General features: G+C 64.7%; 2 protein-coding genes across 7 annotated transcripts; one reads left to right on the forward strand and one right to left on the reverse strand.

The window, feature by feature from the left end:
- The first annotated feature begins 1,545 nt into the window (after positions 1 to 1,545).
- On the forward strand, positions 1,546 to 12,153 carry LRRC47 (leucine rich repeat containing 47). The gene is made up of 7 exons (XM_047724261.1): positions 1,546 to 2,194; positions 7,237 to 7,695; positions 8,353 to 8,469; positions 9,140 to 9,255; positions 9,781 to 9,883; positions 10,146 to 10,235; positions 10,363 to 12,153. The coding sequence occupies exons 1-7, from the start codon at positions 1,574 to 1,576 to the stop codon at positions 10,609 to 10,611; spliced, it is 1,755 nt and encodes a 584-aa protein (XP_047580217.1). The 5' UTR covers positions 1,546 to 1,573; the 3' UTR covers positions 10,612 to 12,153.
- Positions 12,154 to 13,917: 1,764 nt separating this feature from the next.
- Positions 13,918 to 17,072, reverse strand: SMIM1 (small integral membrane protein 1 (Vel blood group)). 6 transcript variants are annotated; one of them, XM_047724270.1, is made up of 5 exons: positions 16,964 to 17,072; positions 16,578 to 16,714; positions 16,097 to 16,169; positions 14,889 to 15,007; positions 13,918 to 14,607 (listed from the first exon to the last, which is right to left on the reverse strand). In XM_047724270.1, the coding sequence occupies exons 4-5, from the start codon at positions 14,996 to 14,998 to the stop codon at positions 14,481 to 14,483; spliced, it is 237 nt and encodes a 78-aa protein (XP_047580226.1). In that variant the 5' UTR covers positions 14,999 to 15,007; positions 16,097 to 16,169; positions 16,578 to 16,714; positions 16,964 to 17,072; the 3' UTR covers positions 13,918 to 14,480. The 6 variants fall into 6 exon arrangements, with proteins under 6 accessions (XP_047580226.1, XP_047580225.1, XP_047580222.1 ...); XM_047724269.1 differs by having other exon boundaries at positions 16,982 to 17,064; XM_047724266.1 differs by lacking the exon at positions 16,964 to 17,072 and having other exon boundaries at positions 16,578 to 16,933.
- Between the last annotated feature and the right edge of the window lie 17 nt (positions 17,073 to 17,089).

The following is a 17,089-nucleotide window of genomic DNA, read 5'->3' on the forward strand; positions in this document are numbered from 1 at the left end:
AGCATTATCAGTATTTATTTCATATAAAAACAGTATTTGCACTAAAAATGGTTCACAATTCATATGATACAAATACCAAGGCAACCTAACAGCCAAGGGCATTTAGAGTAACATATAAACAAATCACAAGACATGGAACGAACCATAAATTCATAAAGGTAAAGACTGAGTGCAATTAATCATTCAATAGATAAGTTGATAAAACTTACAAAAATATTTTTTAAATACACTAAATATGCAAGTGGAAGAATGCGGTTAGTGATACCCATTCTCAAATGAAACCGTATTTTCTTTTCAGTACACGTGTGGAGTTCTCAGAAAGTGTACTGTAAGCCCCAAGGGACGAGTGTGGAGCCGCTGAAAACGTCAGCAGTGTTCCCGGTCCCGGGCTGTTGAGCGCAACGGCCCCGAAGCAACTGGACCCCATGATCCCCAGGGGCAGAGGCGGTGAGGAGCCCTGAACGCCTGTGACCCGTGGGCCCCCTTCCTGCGCCTGACAGTGACCAGCACAAACGTCCTGCTCCTCCCTTATCCCCGGACGCACACCCCACGTGCCTACATGTAGGGGAAAACGCAAGCACACTTTATGGCTTCAGGACCCGTGCCCTCCCTCTGTACTCCTCTGCCATGCCCGGAGGCATCCGTCCTTGCTTTTCTGATAAAAATCAAAAGCTCCGTGCGGAATCCAGCCCCGTCTCTCCCGGAGGCAGCCCCGCGCCACGCTCAGATCCTTGTCTGAGCACTTTGTTTCAGTGCGTGACGATCTAGGGGCTGCTGAAGCGAGGACAACTTCCTCTTTTTTTAATTATTATTTTTTTAAGAGAGCGGGAGACTGTGGGAGCAGGGAGGGGCAGAGGGAGAGAGAACCGCAAGTGGACTCCGCACCCGGTGGTCGTGAGATCGTGATGACCGGAGCCAAAAGAAGAGTCAGAAACTTAACCATCAGGCTAAGCCTCCCAGGCGCCCCTGGACTGCTCAGGGTCGGACCGCGTTAGTGGGGGCCATCACTGCTCAGGCTCAGACCTGGGTGGGGGGGGTCCATCACTGCTCAGGGTCGAACCTGGGTGCGGGGGGGTCCATCACTGCTCAGGGTCGAACCTGGGTGGGGGGGCGAGTCCATCACTGCTCAGGGTCAGACTTGGGGGGGGCATCACTGCTCAGGGTCAGACCTGGGGGCACCATCACTGCTCAGGGTCAGACTTGGGGGGGGCATCACTGCTCAGGGTCAGACCTGGGGGCACCATCACTGCTCAGGGTCAGACTTGGGGGGCCATCACTGCTCAGGGTCTGACCCGGGTTAGGGGGTCCGTCACTGCTCGGGGTCGGACCGGGGTGGGGGAGGGGTGACCCCGTCGGGCTGCGGGTCCCGGCCCGCACCCCCAAACCCGAGCAGCCCCAAACGCCCGCGTAGACCTTTCCCCTCCACCGAGAACCTCCCCGCCTCCTTCTCCCGGAGGTGCCCGAGGCTCTTACCTCCCACCGCCTCCGCGGGGCCGCCCCTTCCGGGCCTGGCCGGAAGTGACGCGCCGTGCCCCGGAAGTGCCCCGGGAGCGGCGGCGGAAGCGGCGGCGCGATGGCGGCGGCGGCAGCCCCGGCGCCCGAGTCCTGGCCGGAGCTGGAGTTGGCGGAGCGCGAGCGGCGGCGCGAGCTGCTGCTGACGGGCCCGGGGCTGGAGCAGCGGGTGCGCGCGGCGGGCGGGCGGCTGCCGCCCCGGCTCTTCACGCTGCCGCTGCTGCACTACCTGGAGGTGAGCGGCTGCGGGAGCCTGCGCGAGCCGGGCCCGGGCCTGGCGCAGGGCCTCCCGCAGCTGCACAGCCTCGTGCTGCGGCGCAACGCGCTGGGGCCCGGCCTGAGCCCCGAGCTCGGCCCGCTGCCCGCGCTGCGCGTGCTCGACCTGTCGGGCAACGCCCTGGAGGCGCTGCCGCCGGGCCAGGGCCTGGGCCCCGCCGAGCCGCCGGGGCTCCCGCAGCTGCAGAGCCTCAACCTCAGCGGCAACCGGCTGCGCGAGCTGCCCGCCGACCTGGCGCGCTGCGCCCCGCGCCTGCAGACCCTCAACCTCACGGGCAACCGGCTGGACGCCTTCCCCGCCGAGCTCTTCCGCCCCGGCGCGCTGCCGCTGCTCAGCGAACTGGCGGCCGCCGACAACTGCCTGCGGGAGCTCAGCCCGGACATCGCGCACCTGGCCTCGCTCAAGGTCAGCGGGGCGCTGGGGGCGGGCCGGGGCCCTGGAGGCGCGGCGCGGCGCGGCGGGGTGGGAGCCGTCGGAGCCGGGGCCTGCAGCCGCCGAGCCCGGCCGGGGTCTGCAGCCTGCAGGCACCCTGCCACCCGCTGCTGGGCGGGAGTGGGCAGGCGCGGAGCCCCACCTGTAAGTGTCTCTGGCTCCAGACATTTGTGATCGTGGCGGGGGTCGGCCCCAGGCATGGCTCCGCTTGAGGCCGCAGGTGTCCACGCAGTTCCGCTCGCTGTGATTTCCCCGAACGTGTTTCCCTCCCGGGGGAGGAGGTTGTTAGTCCGTTCAGAGACCGGAGGGGCTGCCGGCAGTGCACAAGTGCTTCGGGTTTTCCTCCACACCGCACTGCCCAGGGGCTGCTTACCTCCCCTCCCCAGGCCCCAGCATAATGCAGGGCACACGGTGCCGGTTAAGCCCGCGAGGAGGACTGGGGGAGCTGGACACTGCCCGGCCACACCCACCTCCGTCTCAGAGGCCCCTGCGGAGCACTGCCTCCCCCATCTCCCCCTTTCATCCTTAAAAAGGCAGATTTGTGGTTGTTCTTCCTCCTAGTTTTCATCCTATTAACGCAGACGTTGTCAAGCAATAAAGTACTGGCTTGTGTCAGCAGAGGTTACTCGGTATCGTCCGCTGATCTCGCAGGTCCGTCTGTCTGCAGAGATCCGAGTGCTTGTGTGCGTGTGTGGGTGTGTGTACGTGTGTGCAGTGAAGACAGGAGTGCCTCGTGCTTGCTGGCGTCTGCAGACGAGCTGTGGGGGTGACGCTGGGCACTGTGGCTGTCCAGGGCTGGAGGCTTCGCATTGGGGCTGACGTGTGACAGACCACGTGCGACCTCGTGGGCTTGCGGCGTCCTCCATCTGTCCGATCTGGGCTGCCCAGGAGGTCCGTGTACCAGACACGCAGCTGAACATGGCTCTCCTGAGCGCAAGATGGGTTGCTCTGTTCTCTCCAGATCCGGAACGTCTTCCCGGCGGTTAGGTTTGCTTTGAATGTTCTCTACGACGTCTGCCCACCAGGGACGTCCGTGGCCTCCACGTGTCCCGACACCATCATTCGGGGGTGTCTTCCCTGCCGAACCCCAACTCGCTATTGCCAGGCTTCCGTCGATCTCGGGTGCGGTGCCAGAGCTGGTGGGGATCCCTTTTGGATTTCGATGTCCTCCAGGGGCCTTTCTGCACTGACGCCCCCGGGAGCAGTGCCGCGAGACCGTGGGAAGCCGCGTTGCCGCGCATGCTAGGGCTGTGCGGACAGACATCGTGTCCCTGCTCGTGCTGTGGGAAGGCTGGGGTGCACAGAACTGAGCTCAGAGGCAGGCGTGTGGCTCCCCCAGCATCTGGTGGCCGTGCCGCTGGCTCCTGTGCTGCGTCCTTGCCTGTGAGGGACTTGCAGGGACAGCCACGGTGCCGTGAACGGGGAGGACTACCGGACTGGGCCAGAACCGCAACAGTTGTCCCCTGCGCTGCGGGTCTCCCCCCGGGCTGGCTTGCTCACGAGTGCCGCTGGTCCGCGGGCAGTGAGTCAGGCCTGGGCTCGCTGCGACGCTCCAAAGACTGCGTTCTGTCCAGGATGTCCTGGCGCCGCTCCCGGCCCAGCAGGCTAGTCCACGTCTCACGCGGCAGCTCAGGGCTCCTGAGAGTAGACCGCAAGAGCACTCCCTGAGGCGCAGGCTTGAAGCCGGTGGCCCGGCGGCCCCGCTGCCCCTGGCAGGTGCAGTGAGCCAAGCCCCGTCCACGTCCCTGGGGAGACCTCACGGTTCCCTCGGAGCCACCGGAGCAGCCGCACACATGCCTCTGCTTGCCCCTCCCCTCACTTCCCAAGTGGGGAGACAAGTGCCTTTGTGCCCGCCCGCCCCCGGGGAGCTGCCCCAGGCGGTGGATCCAGACCCAGCTTCGGGGAAGGCCTGACCCTCCTGTCCACTCCGCCCGGCAGGGACAAGGGAGCCCAAGAGAAGACGGAGTACTCACCATGCCGGGCCTCACCGACTGGCCAGCCACCTGACTCAGCCGGGTTCTGTCAACGTCCTGGTGTCTGGCCATTCAGCGGGGCGCCCCACGAGAGGCCCCAGCACGTGGGGAGGGGTTTCTCTCCGGGGGCATCTGTCCTTGCACTAGGCTTCTGTCACCCGTGGGGCTCAGCTGCCAGGGCAGGGCTGGCCAAGGATGGCAGCCCTCACATCAGTCCTCCCTACATCACGGGTGACAGGCTGTGCTCTGCCCAGCCAGGGCTGACAGATGTCCCCAGGGTTCCCCCCCTCCCCCCGCACCCACTGGTGCCCACACCCATTGGGGCCACCCAGGTCACTCACAGGTGGGAGTCCCCTGGGGTCAGGCTTCACAAAGAAGTTACACTTGGATTGTGAGGCCTCTGCCCAGCGCCCAGACCCTGCAGTTTAGGAGTCCTTCCTCCGTCCCTCTGTCTTCCCACGTGGCCACAGCAGTGATGGGCTGCTCGGTGCCTGGGTGGGGTCTGGGTCCCCCGCCAGGCATGCCTGCTGGAACGAAGCTGGAACAAAGACGGTTGCCAGCTCCCCTCGAGGTGGCCGAGGTGGCGTGTTAGTCCCAGGGCCGCACAGCTAGGATTTACGCCTCACCCCCGCCCCCGCACACGGCCTGCAGTGGCGGTGTCCCCAGAGGCACTCAGTGGCCACGGCCAGCCCAGACAGCTGTGTGCCCTGCAGGGGGTAGATGGGGTCTTTAGGAGTCGGCTCCAGGCAGCAGGCAGGTTTCGGGGTGCCCGTCGTGCCCCGAGTTAACTGCAGTTAATTCCGCTCCGTGTGTCGTAGCAGTGGGGGGTTGGCGCGCCGCGGTGTGAGCCGGGCTTCCGGGCCAGAGACCTGCCCTCCTGCGGGAGGCGAACTCCGCACTGACACTCCCCGACCCCCAGGGCTCCTCCTGCCGCTCCCTTGCTCCCTTCGTGTTCTTTTCCAGGCGTGAAACCACGCTGAGTCTGCTGCTCCTACCTGCCAGTGCCCACATCGCCACAGGCTCCCAGCTTCCAGAACCCCGCTCTGCCGCCTCCCTCCCTGTCCACATTCCCACGGGGCCCAGCTCGGGGCCTGAGGGGCCCTCTGGGCTCGGGCCGCTGCCCCGGCTTACTGCTCTGAGATGTCCACGATGTGCTCGTCGCCCCGAAAGAAGCCCCCCAACGCGGGACCCTCGCACTGTTGGCCGCTGGGGTGGGGGCGGCGGCCAGTGAGGCCCAGCACCCCCCAGCCTCCCCTCACTGCTCCTCCTCTGCTGCCAGCACATGGCATCCACCTGGCCGGCCTGTTCCGCCAGCTGTGACAGTGACCCCAGTGGAGCCCTCGGGCTGGCCAAAGCCCATCAGACAGTGTGCTGGACCCCAGAGCTGGTGGGTGCGGGTGGAGCTAGGACAGGCCTCGCCAGACCTGACCTCAGGACGCCAACCCTCGCTGTAGCTCACAAGCCCAGATGGTGGGGACCTGGAAGGGCTCTCATGTCGTCCATCTCCCCCACCCTTCCCAGTCCTGATTGGGTGAGGAGAAAGGCCACAGGTGTAGGAAATTGTGTTGCCCACAGCCCCTTGGGGCCTCTTGGTCCCCTCCAGGGTGACCAACGGCCAGGTCTGGCTTCTTCTCTTTGTCCCCGGTCCTGAGTGCAAGACGGAAGCCTGTTCGAGCTGCTCGCTCTCTCCTGAGCTCTGGGAGAGGCTCCTCAGTGACATCAGGCACTGGTCCGGTGTGACACTCTGCGCGGACTCTCCCCCCGTCTCAACAGCCACAGGCTAGCCTCATCCACAGTGGGGGCTGGACTTGTCCCCTCTGCCAGCCGAGCAGATGGCCTCTTCTGGATCGCCAGAGCCCCTGTTCCCTTCTCAGTTCGCGACTGAGTTTGTCACCGGTTTGGCTGGGCGTGTTAGTCCTGGTCAGGCCCAGGACTGGAGCCGACCTCGCCCAGCGAGCGGTGCATGTGCAGTGGCGGGGGAGGCGGGGGGCGGGCCAGGGGGAGGCGCCCCCAGCACTGGGCACACAGGCCCCCTCTGCTCCAGAGCTCTCCCCAGGCCGCCGCTGCTCGTCGCCTCACTTCCCCTGGGCTCCTTGCAGCTGACCGGCTAACGGGCCTTCTCCCACGGCTGCCCCTGTCTGGTCTCCGCTGCGCCGAGCAGGGCCAGTCCAGGGCTCCCCACTGGCTCAGGAGGAGAACGAGAACGGCCGTCTGTGTGCAGTGCCCCTGCGCCGCCTGGGCCACGAGTGCCGCTGGCACGGGCATGCTGGGAAGAGGCGGGGTGGTGGCTGGGCTCTTCCTGGGGGGCCCTGTCCGCCTCACCACAGCTGCAGAAGGGGAAACAGAGGCACTGCGCCAGCCCCTGCACTGGAAGACAGCTCCGTTGGTGTCCCTCCTGCCCCCACCCTGGCTCTGGCGAGACGGCCCTGCGAGGTGGCTCTCCGGGTGGTTTCTGTCATCTCGGCGAGTCTGATGGCAGCCGTGCGTTTTTGTCAGAGCCCGGTCGCTCGGTCGCTCGCAGTGCTGGAAGGTTCTGCGTGGGCCATGGGGCGTCACGAGCCTCTTCACAGCGCAGACAGCAGTGGCGCCACACCCTCTCCGGGTCAGGGTGGGGGGCGGAGAGCGCAGGCCCGTTGGAGCCCAGCGGCCGGCAGGTGGAGTTGGGCGAGCGCGTCGTGTTGCTGGGGGCCTTGCATGTCCATGCGGAGCGTCCGGCTTGTTCCTTGCGCCGTGTCCTTTCTTTCCAACTCGCTTAAAGAACGTGAGCACCGTTTTGTGGGGAACCTGTTTTCTCATCTCAGGTGCTTATCTGTCCGGAACCACGTGTTCCCCTTTCCCGAGCTCCCTTCTCTGTTCCCTTGGTCCGTCGGGATAGTTGTCACCACAAGGAGCCTTGCAGGGAGGCTGTTTGCCGCCGTCCCTGCCGGCCGCGTGGCATGGTAGCAGGCGTCAGTCTGGGCGTGGAGCTGGGGACGGGCCACGTGGGGCGGGGCGGTGCTCCGGGGGCGATGTGTGACCACGTACCCTCCGTCTCCCTCCCAGACGCTGGACCTCTCCAACAACCAGCTCCGCGAGGTCCCGGCGCGGCTGGCTGACTGCCCCAAGCTCAGGGAGGTCAATTTCCGGGGAAACAAACTGTCGGACCGGCGGCTGGAGAAGATGGTGCGCGGCTGCCCCACCAAGTCCGTCCTGGACTACCTGCGCAGCGGGGGCCGCGGCGGCGGGCGGGGCAAGGGCAAGGCTGACGGCCCCGAGAAGGAGGAGGCCCGCAGGAGGCGGCGCGAGAGGCGGAGGAGGGAGAGTGGCGAGGGGCAGGAGGACGAGGTGGACCGCGCCAGCAGGCTGCTGCTCCGGGTCCTGCACGTGTCTGAGAACCCCGCCCCGCTGACCGTGCAGGTCGGCCCCACGGTCAAGGACGTCCGGCCGTTCATCGTGGGGGCCGTCGTGAGAGGCATGGACCTGAAGCCTGGGAACGCACTCAGACGCTTCCTCACCTCCCAGGTCGGTGCACACGGCCCACGAGGGGCTGGCGCCGTGTCACAGTGCGTGTGCACAGAGCGGGGTGGCCCTGGGTCTCGGCCGCAGGGATGGGTGCCGCCTGCTCCTCCACAGACACCTCTCCAGTCCCGCCTTGTTTCTGAGATGGGTGTTTCCCGAGCTTCTGCCGGCTTGGGGGATTTTCTCATTTCTGTAATGGGTTACACAGTCCCCTGCAAGGAGGTATGAGAACGGTCAGGTCTTGGCAGCTGTTCCCACACGAGACGAACATCCTGATTTGTTTTCCTGTGCAGTTTGCCCAGCTTTTAAAGTAGGAGCCCCATCTTTGATGTTTGCAGACCCGGCACGTGGCCCGTGGGGGTGACACAGCCTCCCCCAAGTCCGAGTCTCCCGCACTCCCGGCCAGGGGTTTAGAACTCAAACCTCGGTGTTTTCAAGAACTTTTTAAGCCTGTTGTCGTTAGTTCAGGCTCACATTTAGTTCAGGGAGGGTTCTCTAAGTCTCAGATCCTCCCTTACAGAAGGAAGGAATTCTGCCCCTGAACAGATAAGACGGGTTCCCCGTGCAGGACCCACAGGATGCATTTGGGCCAGGGAGGCTGTGGGGGGCGGGGGCAGCACAGGCGCTTGGGTGCTGAGCCCCGCGGGTCTGCCGTTGCAGACGAAGCTCCATGAGGACGTCTGTGAGAAGAGGACAGCGGCCACCATTGCGACCCACGACCTGCGGGCCGTGCGCGGGCCCCTGCTCTATACCGCCCGCCCTCCACAGGACCTCAAGGTGACACCCCATGCTCCCTCTGTTTGCACTGTTTCTTTGCAGTTTCCAGGGACGCAGCCGCGCTTGTGCGCTGAGGCAGGTCGGGCGTCACCCCGGCAAGCACTCCCGAGTCACACACAGGCCATGTTTATAGTTTCCTTGAAAGTCCGCTTGTCAGAGGAGGGAGTGATTAGAAAGTGGTTTCCCGTATTTCCTCAGCTTCCACCAAACACTGGTTTGTGGACAGATTGCAAAACCCCTCGTTTGGAGTGGACGTGCGTGAACTTGGGTTGTCCAAGTCCCTCCACGGGTCGGTTACTCCCTGTGGCGCCCAGGGTTCCCGGGGGCCGCCGTAGCCCTGGTGCCCAGCTGCACGCCTGGCTGACCGGTGCCGGCCCCCGCCCCTCCCCTCTTGGCCTTCCAGGGGCCACAGGCCTGGGAGATGCCATCACGTGTGGCATGTTGAAGGTTCAGCCCAGCTTGGAGAGGACCGGCATGTGTGGCCGTCAGGTCCCTGAGGGGCCTCCATGGGCCCCGCGTGCTCACCCCCCCATCACAGAGAGTGCAGGGGGGAGCCGAGGGGATGCCGAGCCGATGTGCCCGTGAGCGGAGGACGGGTGGCGTGCAGTGGCGGTGGCTGTCAGGGGAGCCTGTTTGCATCTGAGCTCACCACCAGGTGTCCATCCCACAGATCGTGCCCTTGGGGCGCAAAGAAGTCAAGGCCAAGGACCTGGTGCGACAGTTGCAGCTGGAGGCGGAGGAGCACAGGAAGCAGAAGAAGAGGCAGAACCTGTCGGGCCTGCACAGGTCAGCGCGCCTCCCTCCGGCCCCCACCCCGCGGGCACTCCGGCCTCGCCCCTAGGCTGCCCCAACTTGCGACTTGCCCTTCTGGGTGTTAAGTGAAACCTCGCGGACTTCGTCCGCTGTCCTGGTGGGGATTCCGCGTGGGTCAGCAGCCGTGGCAGACGGCCTCTGCTGTGGCGGAGCCGGGGCTCAGGCGCTGCTCTGGGGGGAAGAGGCTTTCTTAAGCACGCGGGCCCTCACCTGGAGGGACGGGGGTCCTCCTGCCCAAAGCACATGCACGGGGACAGGGGAGGGCAAATGCGGTCACCCTGGCGCCAGGAAAGCCGTCCGGCCAACAGCGTCTTGTGCGCATCCCCCACAGCTGGGGCAGGGTGTGGGTGGCCCACTGCCCTAGGCCCATGTGAGCACGGACTTCAGCACGTCTCCCTCCCCGGCTCTCAGACGCCGTGACCTTCCACGGATCCGTCTCAAGAGCTGGCATCGGCCCGGTGCTCCCACGGTTACGCCTCTGCGTTCCCTGCCCCGCAGATACCTGCGCTTACTGGACGGGAAGGAGAGTTACCCCTGCCTTGTGGATGCGGACGGCGACGTGATTTCATTCCCACCGATAACCAACAGCGAGAAGACGAAGGTAAGGCCACGCCTGTGCAATCCCTGTGTCGGCAGCTGCGGCACGGTGACGTCCCGTCCACGCCAGGACCGTGTGGGCCCCGAGCCTGTGTCCCTGTCCCACATGGTGCCGCACCGAGGGTCACGGCGTGTGCGTCCCTGCCTCTCCTCTGGGAAGCGGACGGGCCTGGTTTGCGTGGCACCGTTTTTCATAGGTTTTTCCTCCGAGCACATGCTGATGTCTCTGGTAACTTTATTCTTCTCTGAAACTCTTCGGATTTAAGATTAAGAAAACAACTTCTGATCTGTTTTTGGAAGTAACAAGTGCTACGAGTCTGCAGACCTGTAAGGAGGTCATGGACGCCCTCGTGCTGGTGAGTCCGTCCTCCTGCCCAGTTGGCGCTCTGGCCCTGAGGGGCGGTCAGCGTACCCCCCGTATTCCCGCCGCCCCTCGCAAACGCCGCCCCCGGTTGCCTCTGAAATGGTATTTTTCCTTTACAGAAAATGGCAGAAATCAACAAGTACGCGCTAGAAAATGAAGAGGACGGGTCCCTTTCAGATCCTGACGCCGACGCGGTCTCCGGGCAGCCCCCAGGTCCCAGTGCGAGCTCAGGTGCTGCAAAGGCTGGGAGCACCCCGCTGGTGGTGGAGCAGGTCCGGGTGCTGGACGAGGACGGGCACCTGAAGGTAGTGTACCCCTCCAAGACGGACCTGGGCCTCGCCGCGCCCCACGTGACCGTGATCCGCTGATCCCTGGCGCCCCCGCCAGCCAGCCGCGTGGGTCCTCGGCTCTGCCCGTTGTGCGGACGTTAAGTCACATGTTCTCTCCCCGGTGGTTTGTAAGACCTACGCCTCCCCTGCGGCCGTCCGTCCAGCCAGTCCCTCCCGCCGCAGTGAGACCACGTTGCCGCGGACTTGAATCGTTTTGCCTTTCCACCGCCAAACTGTTTTACTGAGGCTTTTTACAAAATTGTCAAATATCAGAATTAACTGTTCAGAACATTCTGCAATCATGTGGACTCAGCCGCTACCTTCATTCAGGGGAAGAAAGACACGGATTGGTCTGGATATTCAGCTCTAACCCGGGAACCTAAACCACATGTTGCAGCGGGCCACGCCGTGACTTTTCTGCGATCTGGCAGCTTTGGAAACCTCAGCGTGCGGGGGCGCAGCCTCGAGGAGTGGAGAGACACCCCATCCCTAACTAGTTGGCCCCAAATTGTCCTCTTTATGAAAAAAAAATCTTTTAGGTGACTTCAGAATGGGCGGCTGCATTTTTTTCTTGCTCTTGTGGTTGGATGTGTCAGGGTTAGCGCCACAGCCCCCCGCCCCGTGCGGCCTGGAGGGAGCAGCCGACGTCAGAACACGTGGCTCGGGGCTCGCACGCGGCGCCCTGTCGTGGACTCGCCGTCCGTGGACGGGCCATTCTGCCGTCCGCCAGCTCGAGGACAGACGGGGGCGTCCGCCAAAGGTGAACTTGGAAGCCAGCAACCACAAAGATGGCCAGTGGATGGTTCTTCAGCGTTTCGTGTTTTAGGTTCTTTCCAGTTTTGAATGTCTTTGGCCCCACACCCGCGGCATGAGTGTGTGTGTTTCTGTGTGCAAGTGTGCGCGCATGCCCCTTCCTGGAACCCCAGGCCCTGGTCAGCCACGGGGTAGGGGCTTTCACTGACCTCCCTGCTTGGTGGCTGGGCTGGGTTACAAGACACCGACTCACTGGCTTTTGGTATTTCATGACCCCATCAGTGTCACGTTCCGTGACCTGCAAGAGACAGTTCGTGTGTTCTGCTGACTTGGGGAGCATTTGCGGGAGGCTCACTGAACCCATGCATTTAGCCATCAAGACCGGACACAGGGAAGCCAGGGAGCTCACGGAGGCAAGAGGTTCTCCCAGAGCTCAGCCAGGCTGCTTTCGAGGACCCAGGAGGGCTCTCGACATCTCCAGGCCCTCCCTTTGGTCCCTGGGCTGAAGGTGTGCCAGATGGTGGCTTTTCCTTGTTTTGTTAACCCCAGACCTAACTGACCTCTGTGCCGGTGGCTCTGGCTTGTCATCTCACGAGCCCTGGGCTCTCGGGGCGGTGACTGCTGTGGGTGGGCTGCCTGGCGTGGGTCTGCGGCTGGGCGGGCCACATGCTGTCAGCGGGACCTCGCTGACGGGGGCAGAACTGCCAGCCTGGTGCCTTCCTGCCGCAGCCCAGCCCAGTGTGAGGAATGCGGACGCACTGAGCTTACCACCAGAAACCAGACATCCTTCCTCTTTGCCGGTCCAGCCCGCAAATAAAAGTCCTTTAATAAAAACGTCTGCGTCCCCAGCAATTCCTTCCTTGGCGGTATTTCAGGGTAGTGTCTGGGGGGAAACAGGACCTGAACCCCTCCCGGCCCAGATCTTACCAGCAAAAAGCAAGAGGCATGTAACGATCGCGCGGGCTCTGCCCAGGGAGGCTGCTGGGCCCTCACAGGGGCACCTGTCCCCAGCAGGTCTCATTCATGAGTCGGATGTGGGAGACCGCTCAGCAGGGGGCTGCCCCCTCCCTGGCCAGGGCCTCGGGGGCCCACATCTGGCAGAGGCAACTCACAAGGTTGGTTGTGGCCTGAGGGCCTCTGCCTGCAGCCTTCCGCACAGCAGCCCGGCGCAGCCCGTGGCAGGGGACATGAGCCTGCGCCAGGGAGCCGCCGCTGCACCCTGCTCTGTCCTGACACCCGCTGGGCCTCGGGGTGCATGGAACAGGAAGGCCGGGTCTTGATGGCTTTTGTCATCGGCTGTAGCCCACGCGATGCCCTCCCCCCAAGCCAGGGAGGACCCGCAGGGATCACTGGGCAGTGCTGGGCTGAGCTGGAGGGGCTGAGGGCACCATCCTGGGACTGGTTCCCCATAGTGCCCCTCGCATGTGGACCACATGTGCTTGCTGCCCCCACCTGCTCTGTGCCCCCTCCTTGCTGTGCTCGGGCCCTGTCCCCAGCCCCTCTAGTCTGACCTGTCCCACACACTCACTGTGCTCTGCCTGGGGCTGCTGAGGTGAGGGGACCCTGAGGCCTGCTGGGCGTTTTGGAAGTGGTGGGGGTAGGGGTAGAGTGACCTCAGAAATGCTGGGCAGGCAGCCGCCAGGGGCCCTCCTCTTCTGTCCAGTGCCCTGGCCAGGCTCTGGGCAGAGGCTGCACCCAGTCTTGGAGAGACCCAGCCCCTGCACCTCCGGGGAAACTGCCAACATCCTAGAGCCCATGGAGGCTGTGCAGCCCAGCCGTGCCCCCCCAGCCCCCCCCCCAGCGGTGGCTCCAGGGTAAGGCTGAGTACATGCCAGCCGGCTGGCACCCCTCCGTCCTTGAGTGTGGCCCAACAGGGCTGGGAAACGGGTCTTGGAGACAGGTGCAGAGGCCCAGAGACTAGGGCTGGCTGGACCAGCTCCTCTGCCCCTTAACCAGCTTCCCTACCCCAGCCAGCCCCCATCACTGCTTGGAGACCCCAACCCAGGCCAGGCCCACCAGGCACCCCTCCCTCCCGTGGGCAGAGCCGGGGACCACTGGCGTGGTGCAGCCATCCCTAACAGGCAGGCCAGTCTTAAGGGGTCTCTGTCTGCCCCGGCCAGCTTGGTCTGCCATGTGACCTCCAGTCTCGGGGCCCAAGAGGACAGTGGCTGTCCGGCATCTCCCGCCCTCAGTTGTCTGGGAAGCACTCTGCTAAGGTGTTTCTGGCAAAGGTTTATGGGGCCTGAGCTGTGAGCTTACAGTCAGTAGGCGGGGATGAACAGAGGGCCCAGAGGGCACCTACTGGGAACAAGGCGGGGGACAAGACTGAAGCCCTGAGCCAAGAGGCCTTGTCCGAGGCCAGTCAGGTGAGGCAGGAACAGGTCCCACCAGTGGCCAGTCCTCGAGCCTGCCCCTAGGGGCTCACGTCCCACAAGAAGGCCCAGCCAGGCTAAGACACATTCCAAGGCCCAGAGCCAAGTGGGAGGGAGGACAGGCCCTTCCCACAAGCTTCCCACTGTTGTTGAGTGCTCTCTAGCTGGCCTCACGCCGGGCAGGCGCCTGGGGCCCGGTGGAAGAGGCTCTCACCCATCCTTCATTCAACAGACTTTTAATGGCTGCCTCAGCACATGGGCTCCCACAGGGCCTGGCGGGGAAGTGCCTTCCCACTGGATCCGCTCCCTCAAGGGGGACACCCCCATTCACAGCAGGGAAGACTGGGCGGTGAGCCCCAGACAAGGGCAGAGACTCCACCCCTCCCACTCCCCACCCCCACCCCCTCAAGACCAACTTCCAGGATGGGTTCTCTGGCCCTGGGAGGGTGGGCGAAGCCCGCCCAGGGAGGACCTCTCCCTGCAGGGGCCATGGGGGCGTGTCCTACAGTCCCAGCTCCAGCCGGCCCCTCTCCCAGCCACGTGTGTCCCAGCCTAGCTACGTGCTGCCAGGCATGTGCACCTGTGTTCCCATGTGCTGGCCAGTGACCACAGCACGGGCGGGGGTGGGGGGGAAACGTCTGTCCAGAGAAAAGAGTCTTCAATACGCGAGGACTGTATATATGGGGTTCTGTGTACACATGGTGGTGCTGGTATACAGGGGTCCATCCAAGCCCACGTCCCCGCGCACAGGCAGCCGGCCCCGAGCGTCCGCGTTGGACGGCCTCATTTGCACTTGTGCACGTAGTAACCAGTGAGATAGCCGAGGATGAAGATGGCCCAGAAGATGGCCACTCCGCCCAGCACCTTCATGGCAATGCCCAGCTTGCCCGAGCACAGCTTCCGGGAGATCCTAGGGAGAGAAGCACCCACACATGAGCCCGTCCCTGAGTGGACTGGGGGGCTAGGCTGGAAGGGAGAGGGCCCTGGAGCAGGGGGACCCCGAAGGAGGGTGGCCTGTGCACTCTGCCGACTCGGGAGACAGGAGGGACCCCAGCGAGGGAAGCCGCACACAGAGGTGCAGAGCCCAGGTTGGCCGGGACTGCCGGGGCTGGGGTGGGGCGCCCTGCAGCACAGAAGCCATCAGGAGGGACAGGAGGCGGAGGCTCCTCCCGCAGGCCTGTGGGTCCTCACCGCTCCCAGCTCCAGGCCGCCTCTGCGCTGGACCCAGCCGCCACGTGGACCTCGTCCCGGCTGCGGTCATCCCACCTGCTGTACTGGACGCCGCTCTCCTGGGGCTGCATGCTGTAGGGCTACGGAAAGAGGGGCAGGAGGTGGGCCGAAGCACTCACGGGCAGGGAGACCAAGGCAGGCGTGCGGGCCCCCGACTCCCGGTAACCCATGGCCCCTGTGAGCGCAGTGGCTGGGGCTCTGTGTGGGGCTGTGGTGAGGTGAAGGCCAGGGTCTGCCGGAGGGTTTGTGGGCTGGCTGCCCCTCCCCCATCTTCTCACCTGGCTTCCCAGGGGACCAGAACTCCAAGTGGTCCGGCCACTTGCTCAGGGTCACTTGGGAGGAGGCCAAGGCAGAATTCCAACCCCGGGAGGCTGCAAACCCTTCCCTCAGGAATGTGAGAGGCTGTCCCCACCCAGCCCAGTCCGGAGGAGGAGGAGAGGGGGCTCTGGCCGAAACCATGGGTCCTTGACCTCATAACGGCCTGCCTTCCCTCCCCATTCCTGACTGATAAGGCCCCAGAGCTTCTCCAGAGGCTGGGAAGGCAAGGGACGGGGCGGCGGCTGGTACGGGCCAGACCTTTCCCGGGAGGCCTGGAGCGTCCAGAGCGCCGGCAGCTGCGTCCTGTGTCCTCCAGCCGGTCCCAGTGGCAGCCCCTCCCCCACACCGCCTACAGGAAAAGCCAGAGCCTGTGGGTCCCTGGCCTGCTGGGAGTGCAGGAGCTGGAGATGCAGGGGTCTCCCTTTTAGGGACCCCCTTCCACGGAACCCCGGAGAGAGGCTTAAAGGCACAGCAGGCCCATGAATGGCAAGAGGCTAACCCAGAACCTCCCGACTTGCCTCTGCGTCCACCCTTCCCCCATCCTAGGCCAGCGGGAGGAAGGAAGGGAGCTTGTCTCCGAGCACAAGACCGCCTCTCAGGTCGTCTCAGGTCGGGGCACCTGCTTTGCCGCAGCCACTCTGATCAGTGGCTGTTCCCAGGGCCAAGGGAGGCCGCGTGTCTGCACAGTGTGGGCTGCGCTTCCCCAGGTGTGTCTGGGAAAGGGGCTCCGGGCCGACTCTGGGGCTGCCTACCTGATGTCCCCTCCTGCCGCCCGTGGGCAGAGTCCCCATTCTGTCCCAGCAGCAATGTGCCACCCCAAATGACAGCGGGGGCTAAGACAAGCTTAATACTTTGGCGCTTGTTCTCCCACGTCACCGGGAGGCCCGCAAAGGGCTGGAGTGGAGCAGAGCTCACCGTTTCTCACTTTGACGGAAAAAACAGCAGCCACTTTCCTCCTGCCCTCGCACGATGGCCAGAGCTGCAGAAGCCACACTGCAGCCCAGATACCCCTGCAACACCAGCCCTCACCCACCCTTGGCTTCTTGAGAAGAGTGAACCCCACCTGCTCAAGCCTGGGCTCCTGCGGCGGGCAGGGAAGCACTCCCACCTGACGGAGACTAGGTGGTGGCTCTGAAGCCACCTCGGCTGGACAGAGCCCCCAGAAGCTGGGGAGGTGCCCAGAGGGGGGGATCCTGAGGGCCTGGCTCTCCAGCCCCCAGCCCCGCAGGGTCCCCGGTACCTGGAGACACCCAAGCTGGGGACCCTCTGGGGCTACCACCGCATACCTCAGACCCCTTCTCCCCCAAAGCACCTGAGGCGCCCACAGCTTACGAAGGGAGAGTCCTGGCGTGGGGCCCGGACTCCGGCGCCCAGGAAGGCGGTCAGGCGGTCAGAGCCCGGCCAGTGGATCTCGCCCGCCTCTTCCCAGGCCGCAGGTCAAGGTCCGACGTGCAGCGGATCCCCGAGGCCTCAAAAAAAAAAAAAAAAAAAAAAAAACCAGAAACAAAATGAAGAAAAGGTGAAGGGGAGCGGCCCTGCGAGCAGCGGGAGCGGAAGCGGGCGCCGGGGTGTCCCCGCGGCCAGCAGGAGCCGGCGGACAATTCCCGCACGTGGCCGCCCGGCCGGGTCAGCGCTGCGAGCCCCCGCCCCCGCCCACCCCGCAGCTCCGGGACCCCCGCGCGGCCGCTCGCACGGCAGGGAGGCCGCGGCAGGCCCACCTCCTCCGCCCGCCTCACCACGAAGCTGCCCCGGACGCGCGTCCCACCGCCCTCCGTCCCCCGCGCCGCGCAGACGTGTCCCGGCGGGAGGGGCGGGGCCTGGGGCGGGGCGGCCGGGGGCGGGGC

The sequence above is a fragment of the Lutra lutra genome, chromosome 4 (assembly GCF_902655055.1).
Source record: "Lutra lutra chromosome 4, mLutLut1.2, whole genome shotgun sequence".
Taxonomy (NCBI): domain Eukaryota; kingdom Metazoa; phylum Chordata; class Mammalia; order Carnivora; family Mustelidae; genus Lutra; species Lutra lutra.